This window comes from Solanum pennellii, chromosome 9, assembly GCF_001406875.1.
Source record: "Solanum pennellii chromosome 9, SPENNV200".
Classification (NCBI taxonomy): domain Eukaryota; kingdom Viridiplantae; phylum Streptophyta; class Magnoliopsida; order Solanales; family Solanaceae; genus Solanum; species Solanum pennellii.
In genome coordinates this window covers 43,057,420-43,077,732 of record NC_028645.1, presented here as the reverse complement: position 1 = coordinate 43,077,732, position 20,313 = coordinate 43,057,420, and the positions used below count along the sequence as shown (strand labels likewise).

General features: G+C 35.1%; 1 protein-coding gene across 2 annotated transcripts in view; it reads left to right on the top strand.

Moving 5' to 3' along the window:
- Positions 1-957: 957 nt before the first annotated feature.
- The window catches only part of LOC107031511 (sister chromatid cohesion protein SCC4), a 64,631-nt gene continuing 45,275 nt past the window's right edge, over positions 958-20,313 (top strand). The window contains exons 1-5 of one of the 2 annotated variants that reach the window (XR_001458221.2): positions 958-1,330; positions 1,421-1,572; positions 10,640-10,781; positions 16,675-16,791; positions 17,048-17,540. Coding sequence is in view for 1 of the 2 variants with exons in the window: in XM_015232917.2 (XP_015088403.1) it covers positions 1,118-1,330; positions 1,421-1,572; positions 10,640-10,781; positions 16,675-16,791; positions 17,048-17,540 (1,117 nt within the window). In the remaining variant the exon portion in view is untranslated. The remainder of the gene's footprint in view (positions 1,331-1,420; positions 1,573-10,639; positions 10,782-16,674; positions 16,792-17,047; positions 17,541-20,313) is intronic. The other variant, XM_015232917.2, reaches the window with a different exon arrangement.

Sequence of the window (20,313 nt, the reverse complement as noted above, 5' to 3'; positions counted from 1 at the left end):
CAAATAACCCCTATAGATCATTATAAATGTATTAGTAATGTGGGTACTAGTTATGCAGACATTAGGAATGTGAGTATTAGTTATGCAAATATTATTAATGCAGATATTAGTTATGCATATATAAGTAATGTGGGTATTAATTATACAAGTATTAGTAATGTATGTATTAGTTATGTAAGTATTAGTTATGCACGTATTAGTTAATCAAGTATTAGCTATGTAGAGTTTAGTTATGCATAAATTATTTCATTAGGTGTTGCTTTTTAATATTAAAATTACTAAAATTATATATTTTTTAAATTCTAACAATTTTTTACAATTATACCATTTCCTTCTTTTAACTTTGCTTTTAACTTTGTATTTAAATCATTTCTTTAATTATGTAGAAGAAGAAAGTAGTCAAGTAGGAGCGATAAGGGTAATATTGTCATTTTAATTTTGTATTCATATATTAAATATCCACATATTAATTATTCTAACATCTATTCCGCATAAAATACACAAATTTCGTCATAATTTATACATGTGTTAGTTATCCAAATTTCAAAATTGTCTACCAAACGTCGTATTAATTTTATACATAAATTACTTTTTTTTTATCCACCTACCAAACACCGTATTAATTATATACATGAATAACTTTTTTATCATCTACCTACTAAACATCATATTAATTATATACATGAATAACTTTTTCTTATCAATCTAACAAACGCTGTATAAGTCATACGAACTCTAATACATGAATATTTTATCCAACTACTAAACGATCCCTAATTGAATATTTAAGAAACAAAATCGGTAAATGTATAGTTAAGGAACGAGATAGTTAAAAGACTAAATTCAAAAATTATATATTTAAAAGACCAAACTTGATAGCATTTGAAATAGTTAAAATGACTATATATATATATATATATATATATAATGGACATTTAATAGTTAAGACCCATTCGTGACATTTTCTTCATTTTTAACACACCAAGTCAAACCTCTCCCCAATTAATTTTAGTGCAGCCAAGCGGGTTGATCGAGAGAGGAGGAAAATACCCAATTTATATTTGAAAAGGATATGAAAAAGCTTCCCCGCTGCGGCTGGTGAAGGAAGTTGGAAACAATGGAAGCAGTGGCGGAGGGACTTTGGGGACTGGCAGATTATGAGGAGAAGAAGGGAGAAATCGGAAAAGCTGTGAAATGTTTGGAAGCTATATGTCAAAGCCAAGTTTCTTTCCTTCCTATTATCGAGATTAAAACACGCCTCCGCATTGCTACTCTCCTTCTCAACCACTCCAATAATGTCAACCATGCCAAATCCCATCTCGAACGTTCTGTAAGTCATCTTCTTAACAACAACAATTATGCTTTTCATTTGGGATTTAAAATACCCTTCTTTTAACTAATGCTTGCTTACATGCTTCAGCAATTGCTGTTGAAGTCCATTCCCTCATTCTTTGAGCTCAAATGCAGAGCATATAGCTTGTTGAGCCAGTGTTACCAGCTAGTCGGGGCTATTCCTTCACAAAAGCAGATACTGAACAAGGGTTTAGAACTTATTTCGACTTCTGAAGATGGGTATGTATGCCTTCTTTTGCACCTTGTATTACTATTGACCATGTCCACATTTGCCGGCATAAACTAGTACAAGTTGGATTTACTTAGAGTCCTCCACTTCTAACCTAGAAATTGAGAGTTCCAGTCACAAAGGGTATTGGGTCAGGTTTACCAAATAAAAAGAAAACAAAAATTGGGGCACACTTACAACTATTTAATCTGCTTGTTGCAACATGGCCTTAACTGTCATAATTTTTAATTAATGGTCAGTTAGAGTTTTGTGCTAAGCTATTGTCATGAGTCAAATCCCCATAAGCTGAGATGACACCCACCTATCCCAAGTCAGGCAAACTAAGGCATTTTATAAGATATTAAATTAAGCTAATGCAAAACATTAAAGTCTAATAGTAATAAATAATTTAATATGAAGCTAGAGATAAGAATCTAATACAATGCTGTAACGTAACCCAAAATTCATCCGAAGGACTAGCTACCCTAACTAGGAATGAAAATACAACTATGTTCGGAATGTAGATAGTTTGATTGAATGAAAATACAATTGACTAGAATAGGACAAATGTCATGGAGGCCTTGCGGTTGTGAGCTGGTAACTCACTCATGGATTCCGTGAGTACTAAGATTTGAACCGGCATAAAAAGTACATAAGTACAGTATGACTACACCAAATGTACTCCACAAGTATCATACCGCTCCTAATAGAGTAGTGTCTAATGTTACTAATAGTGAACAGTGAACCAATACCTTCAACAAGTACAACATATTAAAAGAGAGAAAAAGGAGAAGGAAATGGAACAAAAGACATGCATTTAGTAAGGTGTTAATATCAATTAAACGACCATCAGAATACACAAAAGTTAGACATGCACAACTCATATGATCATTCAAAACCAAGTAGAAATTAAGAAATACACTAAGCGTCATTTGGTAGAGTGTACAAGAATAATGCTAAATAGAGTGTATTAGTAATGCTTGTATTAGCAATGCATGTATTAGTTATGCTTGCATTAAATATTAATTATACGTAGATTATTTTAATGTATTGTTTGGTTTGATGGATTCAAAATAAATGCATTGCATAAAAAATTATTTACAAAGACACTCTCCACTATTATGGTGGAGAAGATATAAATAAGGTTTTGAGGGGCAATTGAGTCTTTTATCATGTTAATGCATGCATTAGATCTATTGCATAACTAATACCTAAAAGTTCTTGGTATTAGCAATGCATACCTTAATACACAATAAAGTGTATAATTAATGCAAGCATTAGTTATACATAGGTCAGAAAGGAGTACCAAACAAGATACTAGTATTACAGAAGACTAATACATGGATTATTTTTGGTAATACATTTTATCAAACAACCCCAAAGGATTCAATCTTCAACACTTGTATAAACCTACTCAACAGAATGAACTTTCAATGCAACCAGTGTGCACACCGCAAGGGAGGTACCAAAGTTGTGACTTATGAGGGAATAATTCATATCCACACGTACACATTGTTCATATCAATAATCTCATGAACTCAATAGTCCTAGCCCCCACATCTCTGTATCGAATTGGACTCACACCATCCCCATTACTATGTCAATATCTGACTCACACAGTCCCAATATTTCCATATCATAGCTCTACAATAGTATCATATCAAGAATAAGGAGCAGATTAAGAAATATAATGTATAACATGTAGAAGTTAAGTTATAACTTCAACAAATATAGAGATTAAGTCATGTCATTATAGTATATGTATGGAACGTAAAGCTACACTCTAGCATTCCAAATATTAGAATGTGAAAAGGAACAAGAATAACATATAGAATCCTACTTGGAAAAGGATTGTGATGTAGTGTCCTAGTTGGAAAAGGAGTCTGATTAGTGTCTATAAATAAAGGTCTTAATGTTATAATGCCAATTTTCCCACTATTTCTAACATGGTATTAGAGCCTCTACAATCTTGGTAGAGAAATTAAAAACACTTACGCAATCGACAGATGGTTATAAGTTATAACATATATAGCCGCCTGTTTGACCAATGATTATGTTAGCAAAAGTTGAGGCAATACTATGTGCATGAAAAATGAACATGCTGTGAAAGACTGATTTGAGGTGAATTCAGGACAAAAAGTAGTCACCTTACTTCTTTCGTGTGGCTTCTTAGATTTGAGTTGTGCAGCAATGTGCAACTCTCTAGTGTCTATTTTCTCATATTTGTTTTGTGTAATGCCATGTATCTTTTCGATGACTAATTTTCTCATATCTGATTTGCATAGCATCTTACATCTTTCCAGTAACTACTTTCTCTTATCCGATTTGTATAGCATCGTGCATCTTTCCAAACAACGTTCTCATATCTGAACTGCGTAGCACCGTGCTTCTTCTCGGCGACTCTTTCAATCTAATTTGCATAGTTTTGTGCATCTTTTTCGGGACTCCTCAAACATTACGTAGTTTCACCTCACCTTTTGTTAGTGTTTAGCGAAAGTCAACACCATCAAGAGGTATATTGTCTGTCACACCCTGAGCCTACACCCTGGGCGGGACTAGCACTTGAGAACCATTGCGGGCCCCAAGTGAATCCTTGGCCTGGCTAGACTCTCAGTAGAAGACTTAAAGCATTAGTAAGAGAAAACAAAAGCAACTTTACTCAAGTGTCTCAAAATAAACTTAGCTAGCGTTTGGCCGTAGATTTCCAAATATTCTTGACAAATATTATTTGTGTGAAAATTTGGGTGAAATTTCACCATGTGTTTGGCCATACTATCATAATATTTGGGAAATATATTTCACTTTTTTAGAAAAATATGATTTATACCCATAAGTTTTAAGAATATCAAAACTAACCATAAGTTTATATTACAAGTTAATTGGATCTTTGTTACAACAATAACAAATAGTGTCCATGACACTAAAGCAATATGGTGATTTGGAGTGAGTGCAACAAGCATCATTTCATACATCGTGAAGTAGACAAAACACATGACTTCGTTATCTTGAGTCGATTATTCATCATTTTCATCAATAACCATATTATCATTTAACATCCACTGTATATTTCACTATTTCTTTGGAATTAATGTAAAAAGTCATGTAATACAACGTAAACAACAACTATAGAGGGTGTTTTTGTAAAAGATAAAAGTTTGGGATAAAATTTCAATTTTAAAAGATCTCAAGTAATGAGATTGGCCCAAATCCTAGAAAAAATTAGTACTTGGGAATTTGGGATATTTGTCAAAAATATTTGCCAAATAATGGCAAAGTGTACGGACAAATACTATTTGCCAAGTTTTTCCCCAAATATTATTTGGGAAATCTATGGCCAAACGGGCCCTTAGAATCTTTTAGAAATAAAAATTCAACTAGCCAAAGTGGTAACTCCAGTCTTAAGATAAACAAGACCCCCGGTCATCCTAACAATTGAAATAACAAAACATACTAAAAAGGATCCTCCGAAAAGCAAGGAGACTCACCAAATGATTCAGAAGCTCAACTGGATCAACGAAGCGCTAGTACATTTGAATATATGAGCACAAGGGGAAAACTAAGCATGAGATAAGCTTGAACTGAAATCTGAAAGAAACACTTACCTCGCCTCATGGATTTTTAACCCAATGGAGAAATAAACAACAATAATGATGCAGTTTGTATAAAGCATTTATACCAATAAATAACATCTCAATGTATTGGAAAATACAATAATATCTCAGTTGTATATAAGAATACAAAAATCAACTCTATTTGGGAGATTCTCTAACCGACAAACATCAGTATGAGCTATGTGATAATTTAACGTCTCGCCCATGCTATCAGAACTATCCTATAACTTGCCGGGATATAAAACGCCACAACTAAGTTGATCAACTAGTCTTTGCTAAAAAACATTAAGGAATCTTCTAAAGAATATGACCCTTTCTACCCACGATGACTTCATGGTTTATGGAGACTTGAGTTATTATGAACTCGTCCCCATATTGCTGCTCAATACTACTCCCAAGATATACTCAACTCATATGTTTGAAAACGTAATTCTTTCTCTGTGGTTCGAGGTTATTACTCAAAATACTTATCTCTTAAAAGAGATGGAACTCAAAACTCATCATGAAAACTCATTTGGAACTTGGTCTTTCCTCTTATCTTAAATGTGAAAACATTTACTCTTTGGGAGTACTTACTCCCCATACATCATTTTAAAGAAATGGACTCGACTCTACTCTTTCTCAAACTCAATGCTTAAGTCTTTAAAACAAGTTTGAAACGATTGTATAAGACTTTTAAAAGACTTTAAGAACTCTCTTGACTTGACTCTTAGCTCTACCTTGAATTTGAATTATGGATTCAAGGGTTATGATCTCATGTTATGGATGATCTCTCGGTGTTTAAACGTATCTTAGAGTGTAGAAAACAACTAGAAAACATAGGTACGATTTGAGGGAACTCAAACGAAAAGAAGAGGGAAAGGGTAGAGGACTTGGCGACCTTGGCGTACTCATTGGCGACCCTGAACACAGAAGCTGGCTTGGGGTGAACTGAGTGGTGCAGTGCCCAGAGGACGAACTACTGCCTCTCTGGTGCATTGAGTGGCGCGGTGCGCCAACCCCTTACCCAGAAATGCGATGAAACCTTGGATTTTTTCCTCTTTCCTCCTCTCTCAAAGCCCTAGCGTAATTTTGTAATTGTGTAAAAAACTGAACTAAATCAGGTTAGACCCCAAACAAATTACCAAAAACGAATTTAATTAATTGGGTAGGGAAAAGACCAAAATACCCCTCTTAAATCTGATTAACTTTCCTTGATTGGACAACCCGACTATAAACAGGCATATCTTCCTCATACGAGCTAGAAAATTAGCAAACTCGGTGGCGTTGGAAAGATAATTCAAAGGCCTTTAATTTGATATCTTGTAGCCCACCTAACTTATCATGTAGTAAGAGTTATGATCGTTTGAGGTTGACCCAAAATTCATACTTAACATATCTTGTCAAATTTTGGATTTTTATTCTTTTCGGAAATGGTTCTTTCTAATTCTAGCTCTTTCAAATAGTGGTGTTACAGTGTCTCCTTGCGACCAAACCACAGTTGGCGTCGCTGTGAATTAACCTCCCACACACTTCCATGCGCCACCAAGAGATCATCATTTTCAACGTGATCTGACCACGCGTTGGCACGTGGGCTTGTTTTGGCTAGTTTTTGGGGGCTTTATTTTCAAGATCTACTCATCTATTGATTTCGAGACTACCTATATGTGTTATACTAGTTTTTCGGTGAATTTCTTGTTCTATATCAACTACTTGATTTCAAGATGATTCATATATTTCATACAAGATTTTGAGCACTTTCCACAAAAGTTACATTGTTTCTGGCATATGTTGAGTTTCCAGTAGTGTTTTCTCTCTTTGAGGTTTACTTTCGTCCAAAGAGTATACTCAAATGTTTAGGCTAGATTACTGCTATAATTTCTCCCGTGGCTAAAATAGCATTTGTCCACATTCATGGCTGTCAATCGCCATTGTTTTTTTGATTAGTTGGACACTAAGAATGTTTTTCTCCACATTGATCTCGAGAAAGAAGTCTAGATGAAGCAACCACCTCTTTTGTTGCTCAGGAGGAGTCTAGTAGCCTTGTATGTCGATTGCACAAGTCACTCTATGGTCTGAAACAATCTTCTTGAGTTTTGTTTGGGAAGTTCAACATAGTAATTCAAGAGTTTGGCATGACTTATAGTGGAGCTGATCATTTTGTGTTATATTAACTTTCTGCATCAAATCCCGTATATCATGAAAGGACTAAGCACAATGAGATTGACTGTCAATTTGTTAGAGAAAAGATACTCTCAGGAGATATTGTTACAAAAATTTGTGAAGTCGCGTTATCAACTTGTAGATATCTTCATCAAGCCCATCACTCGTGCTCGTATTAATTGCATCTATAACAAGCTTGATACATATGACTTGTATGCACCAAGCTTGAGGGTAGTGTTAGAATATGAATAGGAACATGAATAGCATATAGATCATACTTTGAAAAGTTTTTTAATGTAGTGTCCTAGTTAGAATAGGAGTCCTAATGTTGTGTCTATGAATAGGATCTCAATGTAATAATGTAAATACACAAATCAATAATTGATAACAAGGGAAACTCGTAGCCACTATCCTTTGGGTGTTCACATATTAAAACCCCCGGTCCTATGCAATAGCTCGCAAATCACACAGGAGAGGTAACCCGCACTAGGCAAGTCCGGTGCAACTAGCTTGATCCAGAAGGCAAACCCCTTGCTTTCCCTGGCAAGGGGTTTCGAACTTGAGACCTCCAACATGGAAGTCCCAAGCCCAAACCACTAGGCCATCTCGAATGACCCACAATTCAATAATATTCTTCTCCATATTTCTTGCACCAAATAAATCTCTTCAATTGTTGGGTAATTGTATATATGCTTGTCACGCCATATTTACGCCACCCTCTCAATACAAAGAACATAACACATAAAGTTTGGGAATAATTCCCCTATTGAGATAAAAAGGCTTAATCAAGCTAGTGTTCACCCCTTAAAGAATGCCTTTCCATGCCTGGACACATCCAAACGGCTCAACTCTAGCCAAAAGAATACATAACAACGTTAGAAGAGGCTAGGAACTCAATCCCATTAATTAATACTTTGTCTAGGTCAAATTCAACAAAAGTCAACTCTAAAAAGACAAACTCGAGCCCCATGGTCAAAACCCACTAGCTAAGAATTCTAAGTTTTCGCTTAGATTTTCATATCATGTCCATTTACATGCTCAAATCCCAAAGTTAATGGTTCTAGAGTTCATGTCCTGTATCCTCAATCTTACACTTCAAATTCCATGTTTAAAGACTCAAATCTAGCATATAATCGTGTACAATCACCAAGATTAGGTGTAGATCGTCATCTTGGGGATATATGTTGAAAGCAACCGAAAAATCCCTCTCTACCCGTAGCTTAGCTCGTAAAAATATGGAGCTAAAATGTCAAAAATCCCGAATTCGGCCCTTTTATACTAAAGGGAATCAGGGATACCCTGGTGCTTTTTTAGATCCGCAATCATGATAGGCTCATTGCACAATGAACTTTCACCATATCCTAATATGTTGGAAAAGCGAGCCTCACTAACAGCAATTGTGACACACAACAATAAAAAAAATTAAATCTGCAACTGCTGGATATGATTTTTGAGTCTAAATCTCATCTGAGCCTCTTGGGATCCCTATCCAAACCATCCTCACAAGTACCAGAACGCAATATGGACTTATGGAAAGTTTCACATAAATGAACAAGATTCAAATACTCAAAATGAAGGGTTGGAGGATGGGGATGTTAACTATCTAAGCGCCTTTCTTGTAATATCAGATAAGTAATAGAAGTATCTTTTCTAATCTAAAGCAATTTAAGTATCATTTCTACTTGCCAAATGCCAACATTACTGATTTCCTCCTTTATTTTATGGGCACTTAAAGTTCTTGGTTATTTTATTGATATGCCTGTCATGTTTATGCCAAGTATAATTAGATATGATCACCAATATTTTAATAAGGGGTCGTTTGGTAGAATGTATAAGAATAATGCAAAATATAGTGCATTAGTAATGTTTTCATTAGTAACGCTTGTATTAGTTATGCTTGCATTAGTTATTGTTGGAAAAAATATGTTTATACAATCCTATTAGAAATAGGAATATATTTATACAATCCTATTAGAATAGGAAGAGGAATACTAAATAGTATCTTACTTGGTAAAAGATTGTATTCTAGGGTCTATAAATAGGGTCTCAATGTAATAATGTTTTTTGACACTAGTAACATTGTATTTCAGTCAGTACTTGGGTAGTACTGAAAAACCATATTTACAAAAAGAAGAAAAATGTTAAAGTCCTTCCAATGCTAAGCCAGGAACTAGATGGATCCTAAACCATCTATGATTGACTCAGTCTCATTGGACTCCAGGAAATGTATGCCTCTGAGATTAAGGAAAATCTGCCACAGTTGAATAGTGAAATTGCAGTGTAGAAGAGGTGTTTTACTGTCTCTGTATCCTTACCACATAAGGAGCATCTGTTGCATAAAGATATACCTCTCTTGGCCACATTGTCCAATGTCAGAACTGCTTCATTGGCTAGCAGCCAGGTGAAGCATGCCACTTTTTGTGGCACTTTGACTCTCCAAATTTGCTTCCAAGGCCATCTAAAATCTTGATTCTCCAAGACTTGTTTGTTTATATCCCTCATTCACCCTGTATCTTCCTTTGTTGTGCCCATGCCACCATCTTCACTTGGTTGGATTCCTTGGGAACTCTCCAGTAGTTTGAAAAGTTCAAACATTTTGGGAATTTCCCAGTCATTCAAGTTTCTTCTAAAGATCATATTCCATCCTTGTGGTGACCACATTTCAGCAACAATTTTTTACAAATTAGGTACATGAATTGTATGCACTAGCTTGAGGGGGAGTGTTAGAATAGAAATAGGTTTATACAATCCTATTAAAATAGGAATATGTTTATACAATCCTATTAGAATAGGAATAGGAATACTAAATAGTATCCTACTTGTTAAAGAATTGTATTCTAGGGTCTATAAATAGGGTCTCACTGTAATAATGTAAGATTTTTCTATGTAATGTTTGGTTTGGTGTACTAAAAATATTATGCATTACATAGTTTTTTTTTTATAAAATATTTGTTTACAAAAATACCCTCAACAAATATAATGGAAAGGATGTGAAAAGTGTTTTTAAGGGCAATTGTGTCTTTAATAATGTTAATGCATGCATTAGAACTCATTGCATTACTAATGCATAGAAATAGATGGTATTAGTAATACACTCTTCAATACACAATAAAGTGTATTTACTAATGCAAGCACTAGTTATGCATAAATTACAAAAGTGTACCAAACAAAGTATGAATAATACATTATTTTCTCCAATACACTACCGAACGACCCCTAAGTGTATTCAGCTCTAAAAAGGTTCACCATTGAGTTCTAAGTCCGCGTTAAATTTGACTTTGCATGTGCTAGATTTTTTGTGATTAAATTGCATTATTTCTTGAAGGTTTTCCGGGAGGTTATGGTACTGCAACTTCAATTCTCAACTAGCAAATGCTCTAACAATTGAAGGAGATCATCATGGTTCAATTTCCGCACTGGATGATGGCCTAATGTGTGCAACTCAAATGTGCTATCCGGAGTTACAGGTTAGAAATAGCCTGCACAATATCTTCGATGAAAGTAGTTTGATGTTGCCTAGTGACTGTTTTTTGGAGCTGCAAATTCAGTATTTTTAATATACTCTTATTTGATCTCTGTTCTCTTTTTGCTTTTAAAGTTTCTTAATTGCTATACTTTTGTATTGGATTATTGTATTTGCATTAAAAGTGTTTGTGTTCCCTTATATGCTTTCAGCGATGCAAAAATGGAAGCCTGTGATCCCCATGTCTACCGAGTATATTCACTTGTACAACAGCCACAAGACATATTTTGGTCGTTTAACGAGAGATTTGAAACTTGGCTTTTGACAAAAGTGTAGATAGGAATGTACCAAGTCCAGTGTTACAGTTGTGGGATTATGCATATTTCCCCTTTACCTGTAAGATGAGGTTATGCATTCATGTTACTGGAATTATATATTGATAAAGCTTTACAATAATCATGTTACCAATTCTCAAAAAAAAAATCTTCAAAATAATCAGAAATCAAATTAATAAACAGTGATCAGGAGAGTTTAAGGAAGCAGTGTTTTGAAAAGAAAATAGTGCAGAAAGGCGGCAAGACACCCGAGGCTTTTAGCTAGAAACAAAGCACTCGTTTCTTCAAACATTAATTTTCTAATGAATCATTTAACAAAAAAATACAGTACAAAAAATCATACTCATACATTATACTTTATGTATAATGAATATATTTCTTATGTGAAGTCAATAAATATGATACAATGTTTAGTAAGATAGATACAATGATTTTGATGTATTTACTGTACTTTATGTAAATAAGTTTATTTTTTTTATGTAAATTCAATAAATATGATACATAAATTAGTAAGATGCAATGATAAATGATTTCTATCATTGAATCTCAAAACCCTCTTTTTATAGATTAAAGAGAACATACATAAAACCCCCTGAACTTGGTCGGATAACTTACTTTAGTACTTACACTACACCGGCGTTTAAATACCCCCTTAACATCTTTGAAGTTATTAAAACGCCCCCTAAGGGATGATTTGGCAGAGAGAGTGAGTGCACTCTCCTGAAAGTGTGTGAAAATAGTGAAAAAGAAAAGCTGAATTCTTAAAGCACTACACATGACCTTTTTTTATTGGCATATATCTAACAAATTATTTAAATAGTTTTTTTTATACATTAAATCTTTAAAATACGTAAACTTTCTGAATAAGAGGTAAATGAAATGAGTGGATCCCCTTTATAATGACCATCGATGATTAACTCTTGTTTCTTTAATTTTAAAATTTTGAAATTTTTATTTGAGAGCATGATATTGTATAATTTTCTTTTTTTTCTATTCCTTTTCTTGTTGTGTTTTTGAATAAAAATAGTGAAATATGGAAAAAAAATCAATTTAAAAATAATTATTTAAATGAAAATTTCAAAAAAAAAAAGTATAAGAAAAGAGAGAAGGAAGAGATTGACACAGAAAGAAAAAAAGAGGAGGAAGAGAAAAAGGACAGAGAAAGAGGACTCAGCGAAGGAAGATTAACTGTATAACTTTTTAGTTCTTAAAAATTGTTATATTTAGTTAGGAAAACTATATTGACATAAATCGTAAATATTTTTATAATATGGTACTTTTATGTGATTTACCCAATTTTAAAACTCCACGTGAGGGGCACGTGAAAGATTATCTGGACAATAAAAAGGGCAAGTCTCATTTAATTCCAAATGGGCCGGCCCAACACTATTATGGGTGAATTTCTCCAGCCTTGAACAATGGTTATTGTACCAAAGGCCTAGAGAAAAGGAAGCAACACAAGGAAAATTACAGTACGCAAGTTTGGAGAGCCTCCATTGCCAAAGCAGACCCATGCAACTTCAGACCTTCGAGTTCTGTCGTTGCAACTTCCTTCGACCCTTTTGAACTGGAAATTCAAGCCTCCAATCACCGGAAATTGGAGCATGAGGCAGGGGCTTCTCGAAAATCCAGTGCCTTATTTGGGTATGTGCAGGCAATATTCAATTACCACCACAGTCTATGACTTTCGTTCAGATCGCTCTTCTCAGTCTTTCAATAGTTTTCTTCCTCTACCGTGGCGCAATGATCTTTCACCACAAATTATTGATTCCCTGACTCTGGTGACTGGTGGAAACATCAAAATGGACAAAATTTACTATGTTGAAGGCATCAGCTTTGAATGTTTCAGGTTTCAGCACGAAATCCTGGACATTATACTAAGAATGGAGGAAAAGAGGAAATCTCAAATTACTGAACAGGGGAAGAAGTCTGGAGACGGCAAAAAGCGGAAGAGCAAAGCAACAAATGAACTTAAAAAATTGGATTGGGGTCTGCAAGATGGAAGTGGAAAGAAAGATAGGGGCAGGTACCACAAGGCTTATTCCAGATGATAGTTAAAATTCTCAACTGGAATGTGCAGCGTCTCAATAATAAAGAGAGAGAAGTACTTTGAAATCTTTTATCCAAAAGTGGGGAGCAGACATTGTTTTTTTTTTATAGGAAACCAAAATAGAGTCTTGGAATCCATCTCTAATTAGACAAATATGGGGGAATAGATGGCTTTCATGGGCAGAAGTTAAAGCAATTGGCACCAAAGGTGGGGTATTAATTTTACGGGACAAAAGAGCTTAGAATTGTGTTGAGTCAAAGGCAGGGGCCTTCTCCATATATGTAGATTTAAGAGCACCCCTAAAGACTTCAAATGGGTTTTCACTGGAGAATACGAACCTCACACCGATCCAGAAAGGGAGGACCTCTGGTTGGAGTTAGCATCAATTAGGGGATTATGGTCTGAAATGTGGGTCATAGGTGGAGATTTCAATGCATGTAGATGTGAGTTAAATCAATCACTGCATCTACTTCCAGCACACCTGCACTTTTTTGTATCACAGGTTTCATCCCTAATCTGTTCCGTTCGGGGTTGCCCCGCGAGATCTTGTTCAGCAAGGTGAATAACTCAGCATATGTCTTCTCCAAAGTTTGACCACCTGCAGCTGAATCACAGGATTAACTGTATTATCATGGTCTCCCGACGTCTAATCACCTATGATAAATAACAACCTAACTACATCGTTGAGCGGGGATAGGCTGGTTTAAGTACCGAGCATAAATATTTCTTCATGTATAGTGACAAAGCATGGTTCTAGGTATATCCCTATCCTAAATACAAATTGACCCTAGTTATTTAGAATTAATCATGCTCCTTAGGCTCCACGTTCTATTCTCTTATTCCTCTCCCGTGTTCAAATTTGGACAATATATTTATTTCAATGGTGATTAATCACGAAATATGAAAAGCAAGAACATAAGAAAGATTCATATGATAATTTACATTAACCCAATGAAAACTTAATGACTTACAATCATCTTATAACAACCCTAGAACTAGGGTATTCAACTACTCATAATCAAGAATCGATCAAACAATGTTTAATAAATATACAGAGGTCGAAGGTAAAATAGTTTAGGAAAGAACCCTAAAAATGATGAAAACGTTCTCCTAAGTCACCGTTCTTCAAAACGCAGAAAAGAATCCCTTAATAAATAGAAGCTTCACAAATTCGATTCAAGGCACAATAACCTTCTCCTTGGCACGGACACTCCACGGAGTATTCTGCCTCGAAATCAACTTTCGCGAACAAATTCACATTCCTTCTCCGTGACGCGGAGAGTACACGGATAGCTCTGCCTACATTTGACTCTCGCGAATTAATTTAAGACTCCCGCTTTGCGATGTGGAGAGGATACGACCTTGCCTTGAAATCCTTCTCTTCCTTTTTCTTCCTTGCTTCTTTTCGACTTGAATCTTTTGTGTTCCCCATTGTCCATTTTTCCTGCTTCTTGTTTCCGTTAAGTTCACCTACATAATAGCTTATATACAACCAAAAGACTCGATAAGACTATAAACAAAAACATATTGAATTCAAACTTAGCTCAAATACCTAACACAAGACAATCCTAGGAAATAAGGTGTAATCCTCATCAATAGATGTGTCATATGCAAGCAGACCAATGAGAGTGTTAATCACCTTTTTTTGCACTACCCTGCAGCAGCAAGCCTATGACATTTTTTTCTACTCTATGATTGGCCTACAATGGGTAATGCCCTACACCATCAAGGATGCCTATGCCAGCTAGATATTGTGGAGACTTGACAAATCCATCAGAAAGATTTGGAGAAGATCCCAGCAGCAGTTTTTTGGAATATCTGGAAGGAGAGAAACAGCAGATGTTTTGAAGGAATATCAACCTCTTTTTGCGCATTCAAGGCCAAATGTGTAGTTAGTTTATTTAGTTGGCATTTTGTTGCCACTGTAAACAGCGTGGCTAACTTTTTATATTTTGTTATTTCTCATTCTCTAGTACAGTAGAGCAGTAGGGCCCCTTTTGACCGTTTCTCAAGTTTTTGCCAAGCTAGCTCCATATATTTCTGTTTGGAGCAGCTTTTTTGCACATTGTGCTTTGTGACTTTGCATCTTCTTGATGCTTTTCAATATCATTTAATTACTTTACCATAAAAAAAAAGAAAAGAAAAATTCTCCATCTCTATATCTGCTTCTTCCTCATAATTTTCCCATTGTGAATCATCCCCTCTTTCCCCCTTCCCCCCTCCCACCACCACCACCACACTCTCACATACACTCACACCCTTCATCCTCTTTCCATACTCTTCCTATGATCTTCAGTTGGGTCAGAGATAGTTGCAACTATTTCATCAACAAAGAAAATGGTTGAAGAATACATATGCTTGCTCACACAATCACTCACAACACCTCTCAGCCTCTCTTTTTCTTTCTCCCTCATTGTAGTATGGTTTGTTTGTATACAAATTCTCTTTGATTGCGACGTTTGAATTCAAAATTGTACATTTGAGAGTTCTGGAATGATTGGGGAAAAGGGTGTTTATTCAGATTTATGTGGAAGAAAAAGAGCAAAAGAGTGGGAGGTTCATGTTTGTGAAATGGAGGTGGATTTTAGATGGGATTTCGAAAAAATATGTCTGATGCTTTCAAAATTGAAGGCAATCTTAACTAGAGGATTTTGGATGGTTTTCTCTGTAGTGACCCATCTTCTAGCCCCCTTCTTTTCTTTCTTATTCTCCATTTAAATCACTTTCTCACCACCATTAAATAACAAAATTTATAATAAAAACAAAGCTTTGCTTGTTTCCTCTTTAACAGGAGAAAAGGGGGAAAGCAAAGAAGAAAAGATTAGAAATAAATAGCAAAAAATAGATGAAAAACCTTAGAAGAGAAAACAAAATGGAAGTCTTGGAAAGACGAATAAACTATTCTAGTTAATTGAAGAAATCAGGAAAGATAGGGAAGAGAACCACCATAAATAGACTAATTTCGGAGATGAGTTTGAGATTTTCCTTTTAGAAAAATAGTATTTGTAACAATAAAAATGATGTGGCAATTTAAACTAAAGTAACTATTTTATCTGATGTAGGCAGTGATGTGTTATCCACATCAGCGTGATTGAGAGACACATGATTAGAGGGGTTTAACATAACGTGTTTTAATAACTTCAAGTGTTCAGTTTCCAAATCCGTGAATAGAAGGGTCCAGTTGATGAACAGAGCCAAGGCAGGGTCTCCTAGGTCATTCGGTCAATTAAAAAAGAAGTAAAATAATTGGTGTTGGGAGACAAATTGATGGCTGTTAGCATGAATCCAATTAGATTCCTTCCAGTGTCATCATGATCCTAGTGCCAGGTGTGTCTGTTTGTAGTTGTTTCATGGTTATGTTCTAGTTTACAAAGACAGACACCACTAATTCTGATATAAGTGATTTCTGGCTTTTGTTTGGTTGTTAATCCTGAGAGTCATTAACTATATCGTTATGATCTGGTTATTTAGTTATTTGTGATGTTCATTGTTACTCTTGTTGGTGTTGTTAGATGTTTTTTGCAACTTCGATCTTGCATGTGCACCTCATGCAATGGGAGAATGAAAGTTCCGTTCGAGATGCTCTCAACAGATGCGATGTAATATGGGAATCTATTGAATTGGAAAAAGTGAGTCCAGTGCTTTACCTCTTTGTCAATATTTTATGCTGTGGAGTTCTTTTGCAGAAACAAAGAAGTTAGGAACATATTTGTCCTTTCTTTACTGCAGTATCTCCTCTTTTGAACCTTTTTGATGTATCTTTAATGGATATATCGCTTAGACTTTCATATCTTTTTTTTTTTTTTTTTTTATAAATGCTGTTTTTTTTTTGAATGGGGCTTGTGATGTCAACTGATGTTCTATTTTTTCATTCAAATCCAAAAGAGACAGCAATGCCTTGGTTTACTATTTTACAACGAGCTGTTGCATGTATTTTATCTACTTCGGATATGCGACTACAAGAATGCTGGTCAACATGTTGACAAATTGGATGCTGCCATGAAGTCTGATTTACAGAGGAGGCAACAGATCAATGAACTGAGTAAGGAGCTTGATGCAGTGAATGAAAGTCTCTCTCGTTCTGATTTAAATTACAGAGACAGATCTGCCCTTTCTGCAAAACGAGCTTACCTTGAGGAGCAACTTAGTAACTTAACTGGAAATGACAAAGAATTTTCTGAACCAATATACTTTGGAAGTGCAAGACGAACTTGGGAAGACAAGCTGGGATTGGCACCACCTCCTGTTGATGGAGAGTGGCTACCTAAAGGTGCTATTTATGCATTGATAGACCTTACAGTAGCCATTTTTAACCGCCCCAAAGGACTTTTTAAGGAGTGCTTGAAGAGGATCCAGTCTGGCCTGCAAACTGTTCAAGGTTGGTTCTATGAAATAGGGTACAGTAGGCTCTATGTGTGTGTTCTGTATGGTGGAAATTGTTTTCCAATTTTCGCATGTTCGGTTAGTCAATTTTTGAAAATATTTTCTTTAGAAAAGTAAGTTTCTTTAAAATGAGGAAACTTGCTTTTCTAGTGGAAGTAGAGAAAAAGTTTCAAAAGTGACATTCCACATTGACTGTGTCCTCCTCACCCTCCAATACACCTCATTTTCATCTCCACCCCCTAGCCCCCACCTCACACCCCCACCCCACCATACCTCTCATAGTATTTGTCTATGTATGTTGTATATACAAATACTTTTAGGATAATATTTTTGCATATGAACCGAACACAAAAGAATAAGTAAGAAACCCACTTAATTTCCTATTGAAAATTTTCCGGGGAAAATATATTCCTTCATACAAAACACACCCTATATCTTCACACTTTCTCATTTGTCAGTGTTCTATACAGTTAGTACTGATTGTTGGTTTCCTAATCGGTCTATGGATATCATCACACTTGGCAGCTTTGGTTTTATAACCTTAAATTTCGGGGTAATGGATCTCTCATGCATGTTCCTGTATTTGGTGGATTAAGTCAACCTTTGTTCTTTAGCTGCTTAGCATGTAACCAAACTTCGACTTTGGAAATTGCAGTCAAGCAAATCACGGGTTGATGCAATCACGTCACAACTCACCGTATTTGCTAAATTGAACTGTCAAGTTAGTGTTGCTTAAATCTAGAAATTGTTTGTAATTCCGTGGTTCTTATCGACCATCTTATTTTCTTAAATAAACACTGTAACTGTGTTACTTGAGGGTATTCTATAATATAAGATAGAAATGTGTCCTAGAGAAAGGATCAACAATATTGAATTAATCTAAATGAGCATTCCTGTGGTGAATTACATTTTAGGTTAGACTGCATAAAGTGAACTCATTCTTGCTCCATGAACTACAATATGTATTGTCTAAGTTTGTCTGTGTCACGACCCAATTAAGGATCATGACCGGTGCTAAGGGGGAAAATCCCAAAGCAAGCCTTATCAGGATTCTACAGAAAATCGGGCAGAGTTTCCTTTGTTTTTATGCCTATCCTAAATTTTCCTATCTCAGAAATCCATAACACCACTAATAACAACTATAAACCACAACATAATATCCATCAGTTATCTAATTGTCACGCAAATAAACCAATTCATCTCCAAATATAAAAATAAAGTTCAAACTAGTCACTTGACTATAATTCGAAAGAATATCTTGACTCTAAATAAGAACTGACAAATGGAGCGACTCTTAGAGTTTAAAGGAACTAAATAAACATAGGAAATCAAATGTTCTCTTGCCACGCGATACAATGCGGGGCTCACCAGATGCAACCAAGTCTCACTATCTAGTTAATGATATCCTCCTCAATACCACCTGAGTTCTCTATAAAAACAATTAGCGAGGAGTGAGACGCTAGCTCACTGAGTAAAACAATGATGAAATAATGCTCTTTGAAATCTTACATGCCTCATATAAGCATAATCAGTGTAAATACATAATAGCAAACTCAGTAAAAGAACAATTTCATATCAAATCTTATTTCTGGGAGTTTCCAAGGATGAATCATGTAATCAGAGTGACCTTCTCTTTAAGAAGTAATCAATAACAGTGAACTCCTCGTAATGGAGTTAAATATTCATATCACTAGTCTACTCGAGGGATATCAGTAACAGAATACTAGTTCCACCACCCACTAGCAAGGGCTTTATCAGAAATCAGTAACTACAAGGTGCACCAGGTCTAATGATCCCGCTGTTAGCTACGGGATTCATCAAGGTCTACTCCCATTTATATTCTTCTTGTAATCAGTAAAAGCATTTCAAAATTAAACAGTGCATTTAAATCTTATCAAATCATATCATTTCAAAGTTCAACCATCACATGTCAAAATAATATTTCTCAAATAAGTGTAAAACCTTTTTAATAACAGAAATCATATCTTGTAAAAAAATGAGACCATCTCAAATCAAATAATCTTTTCAGCATCATATCCAGTAATATCATATCCAGTAAGAGACTTGTCCCAAATGCAAGTTCAAAACGTTCAGTAACACATTTACTTTATAAACTATGTGAAAATCATGCAAATTATAAAACATCAATTGTGGTAAGATTACTGCTCACAGTACTTGTGTTGAAACACCAAGCTCTTCACTCGAATGGTCCGTATGAATTCCTTTGGTCAAACTATAAACACATTCATAACAATTTCGTGTTAACTCCTTCGTTTAGGTAATTCATATTACATCAACAAAAACCCAGCCCTAGAGGTTTTATGATTGATTCAAAATCTGCCCGATCACTTAATTAGTGCTTAAATTACACAAAATAGTCTCTTCTTGGTCAATTCTTACTGTAAAAAAATCAACCTAACCTTACTGCCTAACTACTTTTATTGCATATAAGCCCAATACCAAAGTTTCTTGTTCAAATCATTGACTATATTCACTTGGTTCATAAGAATGAAATAAAATTTCCTCTATTTCTGCTTAACCCATGTTTCTCAACTTCCCAATTCTCAATCTTATAGTCACGGAAGATAAGAATTCAACCTTTAAACTAAGTTAAGAAACTTACCTTTTTCTTTTTTTCTTCTTCTTCCACTTCTCTCTTTAGTTTTGAGAACTGAAGCTTTAACTTTTTAATTTATTTTCTCCTTGCTCACCGTAGAAATCTGCTGCTTCTGTTAGGGCTTTCAGCCCCCCCCCCCCCCCCCCCCCCC